At 47.5% G+C, this 18050-nt stretch overlaps 1 protein-coding gene across 8 annotated transcripts in view; it reads right to left on the bottom strand.

Annotated features, from left to right (window-relative positions):
- Window positions 1-18050, bottom strand: part of CRACDL (CRACD like) — a 129755-nt gene that overhangs the window by 66599 nt on the left and 45106 nt on the right. Inside the window, exon 1 of one of the 8 annotated variants that reach the window (XM_070379975.1) lies at window positions 3613-4039. The exons of 5 other annotated variants lie outside the window; for them this stretch is intronic. In XM_070379975.1, coding sequence (XP_070236076.1) covers window positions 3613-3686 — 74 coding nt within the window. In that variant the 5' untranslated portion in view covers window positions 3687-4039. Of the gene's footprint in view, window positions 1-3612; window positions 4040-18050 lie in introns of those variants that run through there. 2 more of the 8 variants (XM_070379974.1, XM_070379976.1) reach the window with 2 other exon arrangements.

Genomic DNA, 18050 nt, shown 5'->3' with positions numbered 1-18050 from the left:
TGTGTGAGTATATATATATTACAGATATATATACATGAATCACTTTGCTATACACTAGAAACTAACACAACATTGTAAACATTGCTTGAAAAAATGAAAGCAAAGCAATCAGATGAGCAAAGGGCTGAAAACCAAGAACTCAAACACAGAGTCATAGTGCTCAGAGGACAGCAGGAGGGGAGCAAAGGAACTTACAGGGAGGTCAGTTTCCTAGAGACCAGTAATTGATAGTCTGCAAAAAACCTAAAATTAGGCTTGACCTAGAGAAGTGAGTCATCTCCCATCCGGCTAAAGATGTAAAACTTGAAGACTCACTCCTTGAGAACAGGGAACACGTACCAAGCATGGTACTGCCACACAGGAGGTCCCCAAAAAAGATTGTTGAATGAACGAATGCATGAATGAGCAAATGAATCAGAGGCACTCACAACACTTGTCAGACAAAGGATTCACCTTCTGCGAAAGATGACACAGCATCCACTACTCAGTCACAGTTCCCAAGACCAGGCGACACTCCAATGTCTCCAAGACAGGTGTCTTTCAAAGCTCATGACTTAGGACTTCCCCAGTGGTCCACTGGTTAAGAATTCACTTGCCAGTGCAAAGGACACGGGTTCAATCCCTGTCTAGGAGGATTCCACATGCCTCAGAGCAACTCATCCCATGCACCACAGCTACTGAGCTCAGGAGCCCTAGAGCCCACACCCAGCAACAAAGACTCAGCACAGCCAAAAATAAATTAAAAAAAAAAAAGTCCATGACGTAGCTCAATGATGTCACATTTCTTTAGTCTGATTTCTTGTCCTTGGCTCCCTAGACATCACCTGCCCTAGAACCATGCAGAGCCTTTGGGAGTCAAGGAACATGGATGCAAGGAGGACCCTGCTTCAGATGCCTGGTTCCTGTGCTTGGGGTTCCCTTCAGCCAGGGTGCTGACAGGGACAGTGAGAGGATCCAGAGAGAATGAGGCAGCGGACCAGAAGCGGCTAGCCTGTTTCTTTGCCAGACAAACAGCATAGTTTATAAGCGTATATGTAGTGTCCCGTGTAAGATAAACTATACCATTTATTTGAAACTTCTGTAACAGTTGATTTTGCGGTACTCAGAGTCCTTATGAAGAAGTGCACTGGTAAGCTACTTAGCTGGGAATGCATACCCTCCTATAGACGTATATAGACATACAGACGGGAACCTGCGTTCAAGTATGCAGCCTGTGTCTCCATGGAGTTCCTCAATGAGCTCATGCAATACACGACAGCTTTCACATGAGTTACCTGCTTTCACTCGCTCAGAAATGAATGTTTTCATACGAGATTTTTAAAACGCTACTTTAGGCATTTTTATGTTAATGGAATAAAACAAATCTATGAGATATGTTTACAAAACCATAATTTCAAAAATAGGTAAGGGGCTTCCCTGGTGACTCAGTGGTAAAGAATCTGCCTGCCGATGCCAGAGACGCTCATTTGATCCCTGATCTGGAAAGATCCCTCAAGCTGTGGAGCAACTAAGCCCGTGACCCACAACTACTGTCTGTGCTCTAGAGCCCAGGAGTCGAGACTACTGAAACCTACATGACATAGCCCGTGCTCTGCGACGGGAGAAGCCACTGCAATGAGAAGCCCGAGCACCGCAACCAAAGAGTAGCCCCCTCTCGCCACAACTTAGAGAAAAAGCCCTCGCAGCAGCAAAAAACCAGCACAGCCAAAAATAAATAAAAGAGGTGAGCACTGAACTTTGCAACCTCAGAAACTGCATTTGTACAATTCTTGGGAAAACATTCTAACACTGGGGTATCTTGCCAAGATGTGATCTGACTTGGAAACTTACAGTCTCTGAGTGAGCTGTGAATTGTGCTAATCGCTACCCACTTGGGATGAATGGACCCAAACCCTGGGGCGCAGGCAAGCTTTATGAGGGCTGGTCTGTTTTTAACTTGAATTTTTTTAGGTAGTAAATTCCTCTCTTTTCTGCATGTCTACCAAAAATAAGGACATGAAGAAAGTTCTTAAGGCTAAATTTATCTAGGATGTTCCATATGTGATTGGCAGTTCTGTAGCACAGCAGATGCAGAGCTCAAGTTTTGTTTTGTTTGTTTTTCTTTTTTAATTAAGAAGTCATGCTCCAAAGTCTATTAATGAGGAGACATCACACCACCACTCTATTCTGGCCCATTCAAAACAGGCAGCATCAGACACTGAGGTTGAATAATTTTAAGTAAAAAAAAAAGATTTTAATGAAACAATAGCAGCGATGGTGACTTTTCTGCATAGGGCTTTGCAACAGTACAAAGATATGTGTTCACAAGGAAGCCTTTGGTTGTTGGGTTCCTGTCCCTATGTAGCAAAAGAAGCAAGTGAGGCTTGGGGTGGGGCGGAGTGGATGGTCTGCCAGGTCTCCCAGCATCCCCCACACCTCCAGATGTATGCTGACAAAGTGGCAATATTTGTTTCCCAAGACCGTCCACCCAGCCCAGATGATGTGCACACATGACCAGCACTTGGCTGGATTGAGGCTGCCATACTGGAATTTTCCATTTGGTGTATGAGACATGTAAGCTGTTTACTTATACTTGCAAATGCATTTCCACCACATTGGAGCTCTGCTTCCCTTTGTACCATCATGGTGGAAGCACAGTGCACCAAAGGCCAAACATTTTCAAAGGATCAGGTCACCTGCAGCAGGGCGAGGTGGCTTTGCAGGTCCACCGGCCTCTGCGCCCTAAGAACTTGGGCAGGCCACCACCCTCCGCAAGTCTGTCAGTTAATAACAAGCCCTTTGGCATCATGTGAAGAGAAAGACAAACACCGTATGACCTCACTTACATGTAGAATCTAAACAATACAACAGACTAGTGAATGTAACGTAAAAGCAGCAGATTCACAGACAGGACAAACAAGTGGTTACCAGTGGGGAGAGGAAATGGAAGCGGTGCACAGGGAGGGGATTAAGAGGCACACACTACTGGGTATAAAATAAGCTCCATGGATACGCCGTACAGCACAGGTAACATACCCAATATTTTATAATAACTATAAATGGAGTATAAACTTTAAAATTGTGAATCGCTACATTGTACACCTATAACTTACATAATATTGTATGTCAACTATACTTCATTTAAGAAAAAAAAAAAAGAACAAGCCCTTTGGTGCCCTTCGGTGCTGACAGTTCCAGGAACAATTCTAGTGATCTTTTATGTTGCCCTTTGCTGCCTTCTCTCCACCAAAAGGACACAGACTGTGCCGTGTGGATCCACCTTATGCAGGCATGGGATGTTCAGAGGAAAACACTCTGTCTTCCAGCCCACTTCCCCTCCCCTTCTCTCTTCCTTTCACTCCCCATCCCCTTCACCTTAGCACCCTGCTCCCCTCTGTTTCAATATATGCATGTGTCACAAAGAAAATAAAGAAAATCATTATTTTGTTCCAGAATTCACATAATTGAAGGAGATATATAATATACATAGTGATGTCTGTAAGGAAGGGGGTCATAAATGACCACAGATACTGAAAGTGCCCTCAGGCCCCGGGGGCTGGGGTGCGAGCTCGGGCCCCCCTCCCTCTCAGCCCCTCCATCTACCCCACCACCTCTCAGCTCTCAGGGGCGCACCTGGGCTCAGGCTTGATGCACTGGTAAAAGGCAGCCATCTTCGTGCACATGGAGGGGGCCTTCGGCACTTTCATTCTCCGGAAGGACAGAGGCCTCCCCTTCCCCAAAGGGGCTCTCGGGTCACTCCTGGGTGCAGATCAAGAGCTTTGCTCCCGTTTCCAGAGCAGCACCTTGGGCCCCGAGCCCACAGAGACTTCTCCCAACTCCTGCAGCCCCGCGGGGCCTCCGGGCAGGTGTGCAGCACAGGGCCCTGGGAGCTCAGGCACACAACCACTTCCTCCTTCCCTCCATCCACGTGGACGGCCAGGGTGGGGCTGGAGCTGCCGCCACCTCCCTCTGAGCTGAGTCGCTGCCCAGCTGCTGAGGGTGGAAATCAACAAGCCCGGGCTCTGCCTCCCTGTGCTCCCGACAGAGTCGGGCAAAGGGCACTAATCGCCCCATCTGAGTGAGGGTTCAGGGCCCTGGGGGAATGTCTAACGCCCCACAGCCGTTTGTTCCCTTGCTCTGTCTTTCTCCTTATTCCCTCTTCAAGCTTGTTGCCGCAGGGCCTGGATGTGTTTGGTGATCTTCTTTCCTGGGACCTTCCCAAGGCTCCTCCTTTCAGGCAGGTACCTGCCCCAGGGCTCGCTGTGGCAGCCAGAGCTGCAGCACTCCCTGCTGGTGACCACACCGGGCAGGTGCACAGACCACGCCCAGCCCCTCCACAGAGCCACCTCCCGGTGACGTCCTCTCTGATGACCTGCAGCTGCCACTTCAAAATAACAGACTCCTGCCACCCAGCCTCGCAACTGCACCTGAGTTCCTGCAAAGTCTAAAGGCTGCTAACCGCACTGTCGGCGGTTTCCAGGCAACGTCTAGAGGGCTGACAGAAGGCTCTGGATGACAAGTGTGGCTCTGTATTATGAAAACTGCGGAGCAGCAAGCAGCAGGGGTGCCTTCTGAAGACAGTGCTGAAGAAGTCCTAGATTCCTCTTCTGTTTTCCGAAACGCATCCATATATATAAAGTTCTGGTCCTTGTTGTTGTTAGTCACGTTTGACTCTTTATGACCCCGTGGATTGCAGCACGCCAGGCTCCTCTGTCCTTCCCTATCTCCAAGAGTGTGTTCAAATGCATGTTGAGTTGGTGATGCTAGCTAACCATCTCACCCTCTGTTGCCTCCTTCTCCTGCCTTCAATCTTTCCCAGCATCAGGGTCTCTTCCAGTGAGTTGGTTCTCATATCAGGTGACCAAAGTATTGGAGCTTCAGCATCAACACTTCCAAAGAAAGTTCTGGTTGACTTGTTTATAATTGAAATAATAAAGCATAACCAGTGTATTTGATGGTAGCTAAAGAAAGCAGTCAGTTTAATGAACTTGGGGAAAAATGAGTGCTGAGTGTCCTGCTGGCAGTTTACACCCACCTGCCCTTGGACTCTTTAGAATCTTTTTTTTTTTTATTTAACTTTACAATATTGTATTGGTTTTGCCATATATCAAAATGAATCTGCCACAGGTATACATGTGTTCCCCATCCTGAACCCTCTTCCCTTCTCCCTCCCCATACCATCCCTCTGGGTCGTCCCAGGGCACCAGCCCCAAGCATCCAGTATCCTGCATCGAACCTGGACTGGCGACTCGTTTCATATATGATATTATACATATTTCAATGCCATTCTCCCAAATCATCCCACCCTCTCCCTCTCTCACAGAGTCCAAAAGACTGTTCTATACATCAGTGTCTCTTTTGCTGTCTTGTATACAGGGTTATTGTTACCATCTTTCTAAATTCCATATATATGCGTTAGTATACTGTATTGGTGTTTTTCTTTCTGGCTTACTTCACTCTGTATAATAGGCTCTCTTCTAAAGATGCTCTCAGCTGCCTGGATGTTGCCAACAGCTCAGCCTTCTCTGGGGAGAGGGACAACAGACTGGCGGGGGTGTCCCTGTCTCCCATGAGGCGAGTCAGGGGCAGAGCAAACCACTGAAGGGTCAGGGATGGGCTTGGCTTCAGGGTGGATGTCTCTGAGGAGTGATCCCAGCCAGTAGCCCTCTCTCCCTACAGGCCAAGTCCAACAGACCCACAGCTGCAACTCACCCCACTGGAGGCCAGCTCAGCACTCAGCGCGTTGAACCTAAGCCACCCTGCCGCTCGCTACGGCCAGCCCTGCTCTGGGCCTGGTCAGTGTCCCTGCAGGTCCAGGACGGTGTAAGTGGAAAATCTGATTCTGAAATCAAGGCCTGTACCTCATCCAGCTGTGAGCCCCATGCGGGCAGCTGCCTCCTAAGAAGCCCAGGTCAAGGTCTCTCCTATCACCTGTCCTTGGCAGACATCAGTAATCAACCACAGCATCATTCTCAGAACTGCTCACCACACAGCCCTCCAGGGAGCTCCTGCCAGTTGCCTGGAGCAGCACTTGGCTAGAAGTCTGTCGACATCATTGGCAGAAATTGCAGTAAATCTATAGAATTGGATTCTCGCCGTGTCTGCCACTAACAAGCTACTAACCAGCTGAATGACTCGGGGCAAACCACTTCCCTCTCTGGGCCTCTGTCCCAAGTCTGATATGAGTGGTTTGAACTCTGATATCTGGCGGGCTATCGGATTACCTCAGGAAAAATAAAGGTCTGTAAAATTGGCCCAAACTTCATTTTTCTGTGAAGATGCTTCTGTTAACCAACAGAGGAAAAGACGTGCTCGAGCTGAGAACATTTATGGAAAATACATTTTCAAAATCTAGTCACTATACTGCTTGTCTGAGAGCCAGAAAAATGAAGAGGCAATGACATCATAGGAAGTCCCTCAGTCTGGCCTGGCCTCCTCGCCTCCTGCTGCCGCCACCCCCGCCCACGCAGCCACACCGGACACTCTGCCAGCAAGGGCATGCCTCACCCACACGCGAGAGTGCCTCTGCCCACGACCCAAGGAACCTCACATTCTTCCTCTGAGCCCCTGCCCACCCACATTATTTCCCCTCCTGGAATGTGAACTTCTTAAGGGAAGAGATACGCTCTTTTCATCTCTGTAGCTCTGATATCTACACACAGTAGATGCTGGGAAATATTTAATGAATGAGTGAGCCTCATCACCTGCGCTTATAAAAATCTAAGGGCAGGGACTTCCCTGGTGGTCCAGGGATTAAGACTCCACCTTTCCAATGCAGGGGCCCCAGGTTCAATTCCCTGATTGGGGAACTAAGATCCCACATGATATGCGGTGTGGCCAAAAAAATTATAATAATAAAAAAAGGGCAAAATCACTTTTAATAAGGTAATTTGCTTTATTAAGTTCCTCCTAAGGAGGGGGGGGGGATTCTCAAATAGTTGGCTTCCGTTTGAGCCATTTGGTAAGATGCTCTGACAAAGTGCTCCTGTGTGATTCAGATGTGTGGGCTGGCTGGGTTTGACATAAATATCTTCCTATTTTGCAATTTGGAGACATCACATTTGGAGAGTGAGGACATGGAGCAATCTGAACACACATTTGGCTCATTATGTGAGGACATCTAATATTCCAAATTTTTCCAGCCTCTCAGTATTTTAAAGGCCTTGGAGAAGCAGCCAAGTTCCCATTTTATTCAATACTGCCGTGATGGGAGGAGGGTGTTGTATATATATATTAATAGATGCCCCATACCAGTTGGTAGTTAATGTGCATAGCTGGTCTCCTCAATCAGATTGCAAATTCTCTAAGAACAATGTCAATCAACTAGATGGTTTTATGTATTCCAAGAAGCCAAATATGCAGTAGGTGCTTAATAAGTGCATAGTGATTAATTAATACAGGGCTTCCCCAATGGTCAGCAGTAAACAATCTGCCTGCAATGCAGAAGACTTGAGTTTGATCCCTGGGTTGGGAAAATCTCCTGGAGGAGGAAATGGTAACCCACTCCAGTTATTCTTGCCCAGAAAATCCCATGGACAGAGGAGCCTGGTGGGCTACAGTCCATGGACAGAGGAGCCTGGTGGGCTACAGTCCATGGGGTCACAAAGACTCAACTAAGCATGTGAGGATATGACGTGACTGATTAATACGGTGCAACACACGAGCCACATCCTCCTGGACTAGCCAGGGCCATCAGTGCACACAGCAACAGGCATGGTACCACAGTCAGTAAGGGAGCACCCATGAAGTCCTTAGCTGACGGATGCACAGGAAAGAGGGAGGTAGACTGTGCAGACACGTGGGATCCCGTGAACAAGTGAGGACTCTGGGAATTTCTCACACTTTACCTCCTAGCAAGCCAAGGCATGATGCCAGCGGAGCTTACATGTGCCAAGAACTGCTGTACATATTCCACATGCATTTCTTCTTTAAATGTCAGCGAAACTGAATATTACGAGCATTCCATCCAAGCCAGGTCACTCGGAGTCATGCACTGGAGAAGGAGTGTCACCAGGTGACGGTCGGCGGCAGCACGAGGCACCAGCACAGGCTCCAGGTGGAGGGTGGAGCCTGGGGGACTCCTGCTTCCAGGTGCCTGCTCCTGGGATGGGTGCAGGCTTTCCTGCTGAAAGGTTGCCAAACAGGCAGGGGGCTCTCTTCCATCTCCACTGAGTCACATTTTTCCCCAAAGGCAAGGGTGCAGCAGCCAGCTGCACCAGAAAGGCAGCCCCGAGTTCCTGGTAGACACAGTCCCACTCAGTCCCGGGCTCTGAGTTCCCGGGCAGGTGGCTCAGGGAATCCTGTGGTCCCGTCTGATATGTCCCCCGCTGAGCAACAGAGGAGAGCACCCTACTGACTGCTCCTTGGAGAGGAAAATTTACCGAGCGTTCTGCTTAATGGCGTGAGGCACCGACAGGCTGACCAACCTGGGACGCTGTGCCTCAGCTGCCTGGAAGCCCACCCCCGGGACAGCTGCTGTGGGCAGGGTGTCTGAGAAGCCTGTGGTTCCGCCTTCTCCTGGAGGCAGCCCAGCAGGATGGAATCTGAGGGTGAGCAGGGGCCGAGGGTGGTGTGTGCACCTGCCGGGGATGTCAGGAGGCCTCATGAACGGAACCCCGGTGGCCCTGCCGCTCCAAGGGCAGCCAGGGGACCTGCGGCCTCAGCATCACCTGGAAGCTGATGAGAGGCTCAGAATCTCCGACTCCATCCACCCAGATCTATGGTCTCAAAGTCTGCCCTGGGCCAAGGGCCCCGGTGATCCCTCTGCATGTTAAGGTTTGGGAACCACTGCTTTACAGCAGTTGTTCTCGGCCCTGGCTGCACATCAGAATCCCCTGCTGCTGCTGCTGCTAAGTCGCTTCAGTCGTGTCTGACTCTGCGACCCCACAGACGGCAGCCCACCAGGCTCCTCTGTCCCTGGGATTCTCCAGGCAAGAACACTGGAGTGGTTGCCATTTCCTTCTCCAATGCATGAAAGTGAAAAGTCAAAGTGAAGTCGCTCAGTCGTGCCCAACTCCTAGTGACCCCATGGACTGCAGCCTACCAGGCTTCTCCGTCCATGGGATTTTCCAGGCAAGGGAGCTTTAAAAACTCCTGATCTTCAGATCATGCCCTGGCCCAATTGCTGGCAGAGGACCCCAGGTCACTTCAAATGCAGGCAGGGCAGAGAACTGCTGTTCCCCACCTCTGGTCCTGATGAACCTCGCTGCAGGGCAGGAACAGAGCTGCAGACAGAGAGAAAGGACTTGTGGACACAGGGTGGGAACGCGAGGAGAGGACGGACTGAGAGAGTGGCAGTGACACGTGTATACACTGCCATGTATAAAACACACAGCTAGCGGGAGCTGCTGTAGGAGCTCAGATCGGTACTCAGTGATGGCCTACAGGGCTGGGAGGGGGAAGGGAGGCTCAAGACAGAGGGGATATATGTGTACTTATAGCTGATTCATGTTGTTGTACAGCAGAAACCAACACAACATTGTAAAAAGCAATTAAAATAAAAAATACTTAAAAAAAAAAAAGCACATTTCTGCATTCAATTCTACAGTTTCAGTAACAAACGGTTTTCCTTCAAGTCACAGAAGGTCAAACACAGAACTGAGGGAATACAGCTTTTTACGAATAGGAACCCATTTGGGGGAGAGAGGGTTAAAGACTAGGCTTTAGGCTACCTGTCACTAGAAACTGATGGCAGAGGCAGCAGCTCCATCCCTGGAACCCATCACCCCTAAAGGAGATCAGCCCTGAATATTCACTGGAAGGACTGATGCTGAAGCTGAAGCTCCCATACTCTGGCCACTGGAAGAGACCCTGACACTGGGCAAGACTGAAGGCAGGAGGAGAAGGGGACAACAGAGGATGAGATGGTTGGATGCCATTACTGACTCAACGGACACGAGTTTGAGCAAACTCTGGAAGAGAGTGAAGGACAGGGAAGCGTGGCGTGCTGCAGTCCATGGGGTCACAAAGAGTTGGACACGACTTAGCGACTGAACAACAACAACTGAGTACAGGGGCCTACTCTTCCAGTGGGGGTGGAAACCGGGTTCACTCAGGCCCAGACACCCAGGAACTCAGCAAGAACCTGCCAAGGCCTGACTCAACATATGCTGTGGCCCAAGTCAGGAGCTACAGTTGGTCAATGCAGCTCTACACCCTGGCAAGAGCGGCTGTTTCAGGGACAGGCATGTGAGTCATTTCAGGCCCAGGAGAGTGAGGCTCAGGGCTTTTATGGAACTGCTGAAAGAGCATACTTCTTTTCTTTTGGGTCTGGAAGGATACGAGTTTAGAGAGGAAAGAAGCACCAAGAGGTAAAGAGGAAAAGCGAAGCACCGGGGGACTCTGCTGAGAGTCCTGGATCAAACTGTCCCTGAGGCAGCTACTAGTGATTTTCCAGTTACTAAGCTACAAAGTCTGTCTCTTGGGTTTTTAAAGAGCCAACAAACCTTTGCAAACTTTATTTGCAAAATAAGGAGTCCCAACTAATTCCCGGAGCAAACAGGAACTGTATGAGTGAGGTCAAGCCACCTGGACATGCTTTGTTTGGTTCTATTTTTAGATCTTTAGGACAAAGCAGTTAGATACACTTTCTGGACAGGAAAGATCGGTATCAGTAAAGGAAGAGTGTATTTATAGTGGATTTACAAGGGGCAGAGGTGTGACCCCTCCATATCAGAATCAGTTTTTTTTCCTTTTATTTTTCTTTTTTAAAAAGCTTTTTATTTTGCACTGGGGTATAGCCAAGTAGCAAACAATGTTGTGATAGTTTCAGGTGAAGAGCAAGGGACTCGGCGACACATATACATGTATCCATTCTCCCCCAAACTCCTCTACCATCCAGGCTGCCACATAACATTAAGCAGAGTTCCCTGTGCTATGCAGTAGGTCCCTGTTGACTATCCATTTTAAATACAACAATGTGCACATGTCCATCCCAAACTCCCTGACCACCCCTTCCACCCATCCTTCCCCCATAAGTCGGTTCTGTAAGTCTGTGAGGCTCTGTTTTGTCAGTTCATTTGTACCGTTTCTTTCCAGAGAATCACATTTTTCAAAAAAGATTTTTTTTGATGTGGATCATTTTTAAAACCTTTATTGAATCTGTTACAACACTGCTTCTGGTTCATGTTTTGGTTTTTTGGCTGAGAGGCATGTAGGATCTTAGCTCCCTGACCAGGGACTGAACCGCACCCCTTGCACTGAAAGACAAAGCGTCCACCCCTGGATCACCAGTGAAGTCCCTCAGAATCACCTCGGAGCAGCTCGGTAACCAGCGGAAGAAGCCATGACTGAGGTCTGTCCCACTTTCTGCACATGCTCAGTGTCCTCTGGTGGAAATGCTTCTTCCTTTGGGTGGAAAACAGTCTGGCAAAGAAGGAAGGGCTAGGGCTTCAGAAGGAGACAGATCCAGCTGAGAAGCAGTGACAGCAAGATCCGTGGATGAAGCGGGCTGAGGAGAGGTGGTCAGGAAAGCCAGTCTTTGATGTGTCACGGTGTCTTGGGTCCCCATAGGATCAGAGCTCCAGAATGACTCCCGGGCTCCAGGGGAGGCCCCGGTGGGGCAGTTCACCAAACTCAAAGGGACCACAGAAAGGGAAGACTCCACACAAACCCCGAGGCCTGGCAGAGCCACTGGTGCAGAGGCAGGAGGAGGCGGTCTTGATGGACTGGACAGAGGCACTGAGGCCAGCAGCATTCTGCCCACTCCGCCAGCCTGGACGCCTTGGGCCACAGCCCAGCTGCCGCAGCCAGGTGCTAAGGGCTGGAAGAAACACCATACCTGCTGAGATTAAGCTGGGCAGCTCTGGGCTCCCAGGGCTCAGAGTGCAAATGAAGCCGAGCTGTAGGAAAACCAAGTTGCTCTTTGGGCACCTACCCTGTGGCCTGAGACCTGCACGTGGGCAGTCCGGCTGGGCTCCCAGCAGGCACGTGCCCCGCCCCAGTCCCGCACCACCTGAAAGGAACATGTCTTTACACTAACACCAAGCACAATTCGGGAGACCAACCAGTGGTGCCAAAACTCTACCCCAAACAGAGAGAGGAGCCTGGGCCTCAGTAGGACGGGAAGAGCCCCGAGTTGCTGTCTGCACGGGAGCCCTGGTTGTCACTCAGTGGCCAGGCCTCGGTGTCCCGCCTGTCACCGGACCTGCCGCGCAGGCCCGGATGAAATGATGTAATGCCTGAGGCGCTTGGAGCCAAGGGGAGGGTGTGCAGCTCACCGATATTTTTGGCATCTCTCAGAACGCAGCACATGGCGCCCACGCACACCACCTCCACACAAGGCCTGCTCTGGCTGTCCCGCGCTCAGCTCGCTGGGATGTGGAGACAGTGCGCCCACGGGAGCCAGTCTGCGGCTGGGGGATGGGCTGCAGACCCCCCCGGGGGCCCATTCCGCCTGGAGACAGTGGCCAGCAGGGGGCGTGAGCGGGACTGTGGGTTAGAACCTGGTGCAAAGGGGGCCCTGGAAGCACAGGGCAGACGCATCTGCCCCTTCCTGCCAGGATGAGCAGCTCTGAGTCCGAGACCAGGACAGGCAGAGAGGAAGAGAGGGAAGATAAGATGGCAGAGCTGGATTGGAACCCCACCTTCTCCCTGCGACCCGGCCAGCCTGGCCAAACCACCAGGACACCCCTGTCCCACTCCTGCCACCCAGGCCCACTTCAGCGCAAAGAGGGAGGCATGAGTGACAATCTGGTGCCCACCTGCAGGTACCTGAGAAACGGGAGATGGAACTGGGCTTTCAGGGGAGTAGTGCCAGATGCTGTGCCCCGTCCTCCTACCCTGGAATCCAGTGTCTGCTGATCAGGGCTTCCCTGGTGGCTCAGATGCTAAAGAACCTGCCTGCAATGAGGGAGACCTGGATTTGATCCCTGGGTCAGGAAGATCTCCTGGAGAAGGGAATGGCAACCCACTCCAGTATTCTTGCCTGGAGAATCCCATGGACAGAGGAGCCTGGCGGGCTACAGTCCATGGGGTCATAAAAGAGTCGGACACAACTAACCAACACTCTCACTGAGCTGGGTGCAAAGAGGGCAGGGAGAGGGCACCTGGCACCCAGAGGCGCAGGAGTGTGGGGAGGGGGTGGGTGTCCATGGCAATTAGGCATCAGCAGGCAGCTGAAGACCAAGCACAGAGGCTGTGGTTTACAAATATGATATGATCAAGGCCGGCTGAAATTGGGGTCAATTCATCAGCAGTTATATTAAGGCATGGGATGTGTGGCTCGGTTGCTATGGCATTTTACTCCCAGACCTGGGTACCCTTACCCTGTACCAAGGCCCGTTTAAAAGCATCTTCTACTTCATGCCGAAGAGCTGCTAACCCAGGGTGGTGGGGGCGGACAACAGCAAGCAGAGTAACCCCCTTTTCTACGGTAAGATACATAGCAACTGCATTTTTAAAGTCTCTCAGCAGGAATAGAATAGCCAAGAGCCATAATGATGTTATCAGAAGGATGTTTACAATTCAGAATGAAATAATTATCACGAAAATATGACTGACAGGGTATGGTAAGAATTTTAAGAAATTAACTCAGTAAAGCTGCATAAGAACGAACTGAAAATGAGGATGAAAATATGGCCTTTAGAAGCTCAGAATCTCAGAGGTGGAAAAACTGACGCTTTCGCTAGGCAACCAACCATTTTTCAAGCTGTGGAACTGAGGCTGACAGATTCTGTAACCTGCCCCAGGACACAGTGAATCAGTGGCAAAACTGAGCTCTCTTGGCTAACCAAGTATGATGATGCCAAACATTCACTGTGATTCTAAACATATTCATTAATAATAATAAAACAAGAGCAGATGACATCAAGAATGGTGGTGTAAAGACCTTCAAAAATCTCTCCTCCACAAAAGCAATTAAAAAACTGGCAAAAAATAAATAAAAAGTTAGAGTCAACTTTGTCAGAACTCTAGAAATTAGCCAAAGTCTTTACCATTCCATGGAGCATCTATTCCATGGCTGAATCTCAGTTGAAACGGAGTGTTGTGGCATTTTTAACTTGCTTTATTCCAACCTTTGGCTTTCCATCACCCTGGTAGCCTTGAAAATCACCAGGTTCACAATTACTGTGTAAATGAGTAGCCTGGCAGCCAACAGATGGGGAAGAAGTGGGTTGGAGTGTCCTCAAAGCTCCACTCTCAGAGAATTGTAACTGTTTAATCTGTTTAGAGGTTCCCTGGAAAAGCCTGCCTGCAAGGGAAAAAAGCCCAGTCTGACCTGAGTCAGAGTTCACTTGATATAAAAAGCTCTTTTCCCCCTAAAGGTAAATATGCAACTTTGCCGAGGCAAGTGGATACAGTTAGGGCAAACATACTATGCTGAGCTGCGCTCAGTTGTGTCTGACTGTTCAAGACCCCACGGACGGCAGCCCCACCAGCTCCTCTGTCCATGCGATCTTCCAGGCAAGAGTACTGGAGTGGGCTGCCATTGCCTTCTCCAGTCCAATCACTAGCTGATCACTAAACCAACCAAAGTGGAGACTTCAGTGGCCACACATGACAAAAAACACAGTTTATAAAATTTGTTCAGAAAAGTCAATACAAACAACAACAACAAATGCTGGGGAACTAGGGAGAATCTGAAATTTAAAGTTGCCACATTATATATTTTAAATGTTCCACAAACTTACTAAACATACAAAAGAAAATAAGTGTGATCCATATACTGGATCCCCAGATGTTGGACTTACTTGACGAAGAACTTAAATCAGCTACTTTAAATATGTTCAAAGAACCAAGAAACTGTGTATTAAGCAAAGTATGAGAATGATGTCTCACCAAATATACAAGAATAAAGAGAAAGAAATTATAAAAGAAAACTAAATAGAAACTGGACTTGAAAAGTACAATAACAAATTTTTAAAAAATCACTAGAGGGACTCAAGAGCATATTTAAATGGATTCAATGAACTTGAAGATCCATCAGTTGAGATTAACCAGCCTGAGAAACAGAAAGAGATACAATGAAGTAAAATTCATATCATTGAACATACTAACATATGCATATCAGGAACCTGAGAAGGAGAGAAGAGAATGCTGCAGGAAGAATATTTGAAGAACTAATAGTTGGACACTTGTAAAATTTGAGGACATTTATCTATACATGTGAAGAAAGCTGAGCACCAAAAAATTGGTGCTTTTGAACTGTGGTGCTGGAGAAGATTCTTGAGAGTCCCTTGGACTGCAAGGAGATCCAATCAGTCCATTTTTTTTTTTTTTTTTTTTCAGGTTGTGAATAATTTTTTTTTTTTTTTGCCATTTAAAAACCTTTATTAAAAAAAAAAAACAATAAAAGGATACAGACACATGGGGTAAGGAGATGTTTTAGAAAAATGTCGATTTTAGTAACATCTGTAAAATACAAACCTCCTAAAAGCAGCAGGTGAACCTTGGTTAAATGATTTTTTTTTGGGGGGGTTGGATTTCTTTGGAAGGAATGATGCTAAAGCTGAAACTCCAATACTTTGGCCACCTCATGTGAAGAGTTGACTCATTGGAAAAGACTCTGATGCTGGGAGGGACTGGGGGCAGGAGGAGAAGGGGACGACAGAGGATGAGATGGCTGGATGGCATCACGGACTCGGTGGACGTGAGTCTGAGTGAACTCTGGGAGTTGGTGATGGACAGGGAGGCCTGGCGTGCTGCGATTCATGGGGTCGCAGAGAGTCAGACACGACTGAGCAACTGAACTGATCTATACATCTAAGAAGTTCAACAAACTCCAAGTAGGATAAACTCAAAGGATCCATACTACAACACATCATAATCAAACTGCCAAAGACAAGGGAAAATCTTGAAAGAACTCATATCCTATAAGGGGGCCTCAGTAAGATTAATGGGCTTCCCAAGTGGCTTTAGTGGTAAAGAATCCATCTGCCAATGTAGGAGACACAAGAAGGTTTGATCCCTGGGCTGAGAAGATCCCCTGGAGAAGGAAATGGCACCCCATTCCAGTATTCTTGCCTGGAAAATTCCATGGGCAGAGGAGCCTGGCTGACTACAGTCAATGGGGTCCTAAAGAGTTGGACACGACCGAGAGACTGAGCACCAAGATAAGATTAATGGCTGATTTCTCATCATAAGTCACAAGGCCAGAAAGCAGTGGGGTGAACTATTCAACCTGCTAAAAGCAAAAGACTGTGCTATGGGAACTTGAATAGAATTCGTATCCTATCATTGTGCGAAAATTGTATAAATCTTAGTTACGCTGAATTGGTTCATAGAGCTTTTCAGGTCTACTATATCCTTCTACTTCTCTGTATATTCATCCTATTAATTCTTCAGAGTTTGATATTGAAACTCCAACTAAAAATCTTAATTTATCTACTTAAAAAATAATTGTAATATATAGTGGAACTATATGTAACTCTGTTCTGTATTTTCCAAGTCTCCTGTAAATGTGTCTTCATAGTTTCATCATTGAAAAAAATAAAATTTTTTAAAAAGAACGAGACTATGGATGAACACCACTAGATCCAGCAAACTTTTCTACAACAGTGAAAGACTGGGGGCACTTCCCTGGTGGTCCAGCGTTTAAGAACCCACCTTCCAACGCAGGGACGTGGGTTCAATCCCTGGAAGGGAACTAAGAACCCACATGCCGTGGGGCAACTAGGCCCACATCCTGCAGTGAAGGGCCACAGTGAAGAGCCCACGCACTGCAACAAAGACCCAGCACAGTCAAAAAAAAAAAAAAAGCAGAAACAGTATTTGAAAACAAACAAACAAAAAAAACAATGAAAGAATGGGGATGACCACTTAACAGGTACAGAATATCCATTGGGAGTGAAAAAAAAATGCTTTGAAAGTAGAGAGAGGTGGTGAGTGTACTGATGCCTCTGAACTGTTCACTTTAAAATGGTTAATTTTATGTTATATAAATTTCACCTCAATTGCTAAAAACGAAGGGGAAAAAAATAAGACAAATTAAGACATACTCGGGTAAACACTAGCAAACCTGCCCTACAGGAAATACTAATGGGCACTAGATGGTAACTCAAAACCACACAAAATAAGTGAGCACCAGTAAAGGCAATTACATAAGTAAATATAAAAGTCATTTATAACAACAGAAATGTATTGTAACTCTTTTTTCCTTCTATTTAAAAGACAGTTCTATAAAGCAATAACCACAACTGTGTGTTAATGGGCACATGGTGTGTGAAGATACCATTTGCAAGACAACTGAATAGGGGTGAGGAGATGGAATTATAAAAGAGCAAACTGTCAATATACTATTAAATTACATTGGAATTAATCTGTCCTAGATTGTTATAAATTTAAATTGCCAAGGGCAACTACTAAGAAAATAAAACCTAAAGGAGGTAAAGAAATGACAAGGGACTTTAATGGTACGCTGGAACACGCAGGGGGAAGGGAAAGGCGGGACTGACTGAGAAAGTAGCAGTGACTCGCGCACACGATTGTGTGTGAAGCAGGTAACTGGTGGGAAGCTGCTTCAGCCCCCGTCCTGCCAATGAATACTCAGGGTTGATTCCCTTCAGGATTGACTGATTTAATCTCACTGTCCAAGGGACTCTCAAGAGTTTTCTCCAGCACCATAATTCAAAAGCATCCATTCTTTGGTGCTCAGCCTTCATATCATGGTCCAACTCTCACATCTATACATGACTACTGGAAAAACCATAGCTTTGACTACACAGACCTTTGTTGACAAAGTGATGTCTCTGCTTTTTAATATGCTATCTAGATTTGTCATACTTTCCTTCCAAGGAGCAAGTATCTTTTAATTCCATGGCTGCAGTCACCATCCACAGTGATTTTGGAGTCCAAGAAAATAAAACCTGTCACTTCTCCTTTTTCCCTTTATATTTGCCATAGAGTGATGGGACTGGACATCATGATCTTAAATTTTTGAACGCTGAAACATTCTACGTTTGAAACATTCTACGTTAGATATCTTTTTTAAAAAGCAAGCAAAACTGAAAGCAACAGAAGGGGGAAAATGATAAAGATTAGAGAAGAAATGAATGAAACTGAGAACAGAAAAACAATGGAGAAAATCAACAAAACCAAAAGTCGGTTCTTTGACAAGATCGACACAATTGACA

The sequence above is a fragment of the Bos mutus genome, chromosome 11 (genome assembly GCF_027580195.1).
Source record: "Bos mutus isolate GX-2022 chromosome 11, NWIPB_WYAK_1.1, whole genome shotgun sequence".
NCBI classification, from domain to species: domain Eukaryota; kingdom Metazoa; phylum Chordata; class Mammalia; order Artiodactyla; family Bovidae; genus Bos; species Bos mutus.
Note: the sequence above shows the minus strand (reverse complement) of the source record. Positions and strands in the feature narration are given on the sequence as shown.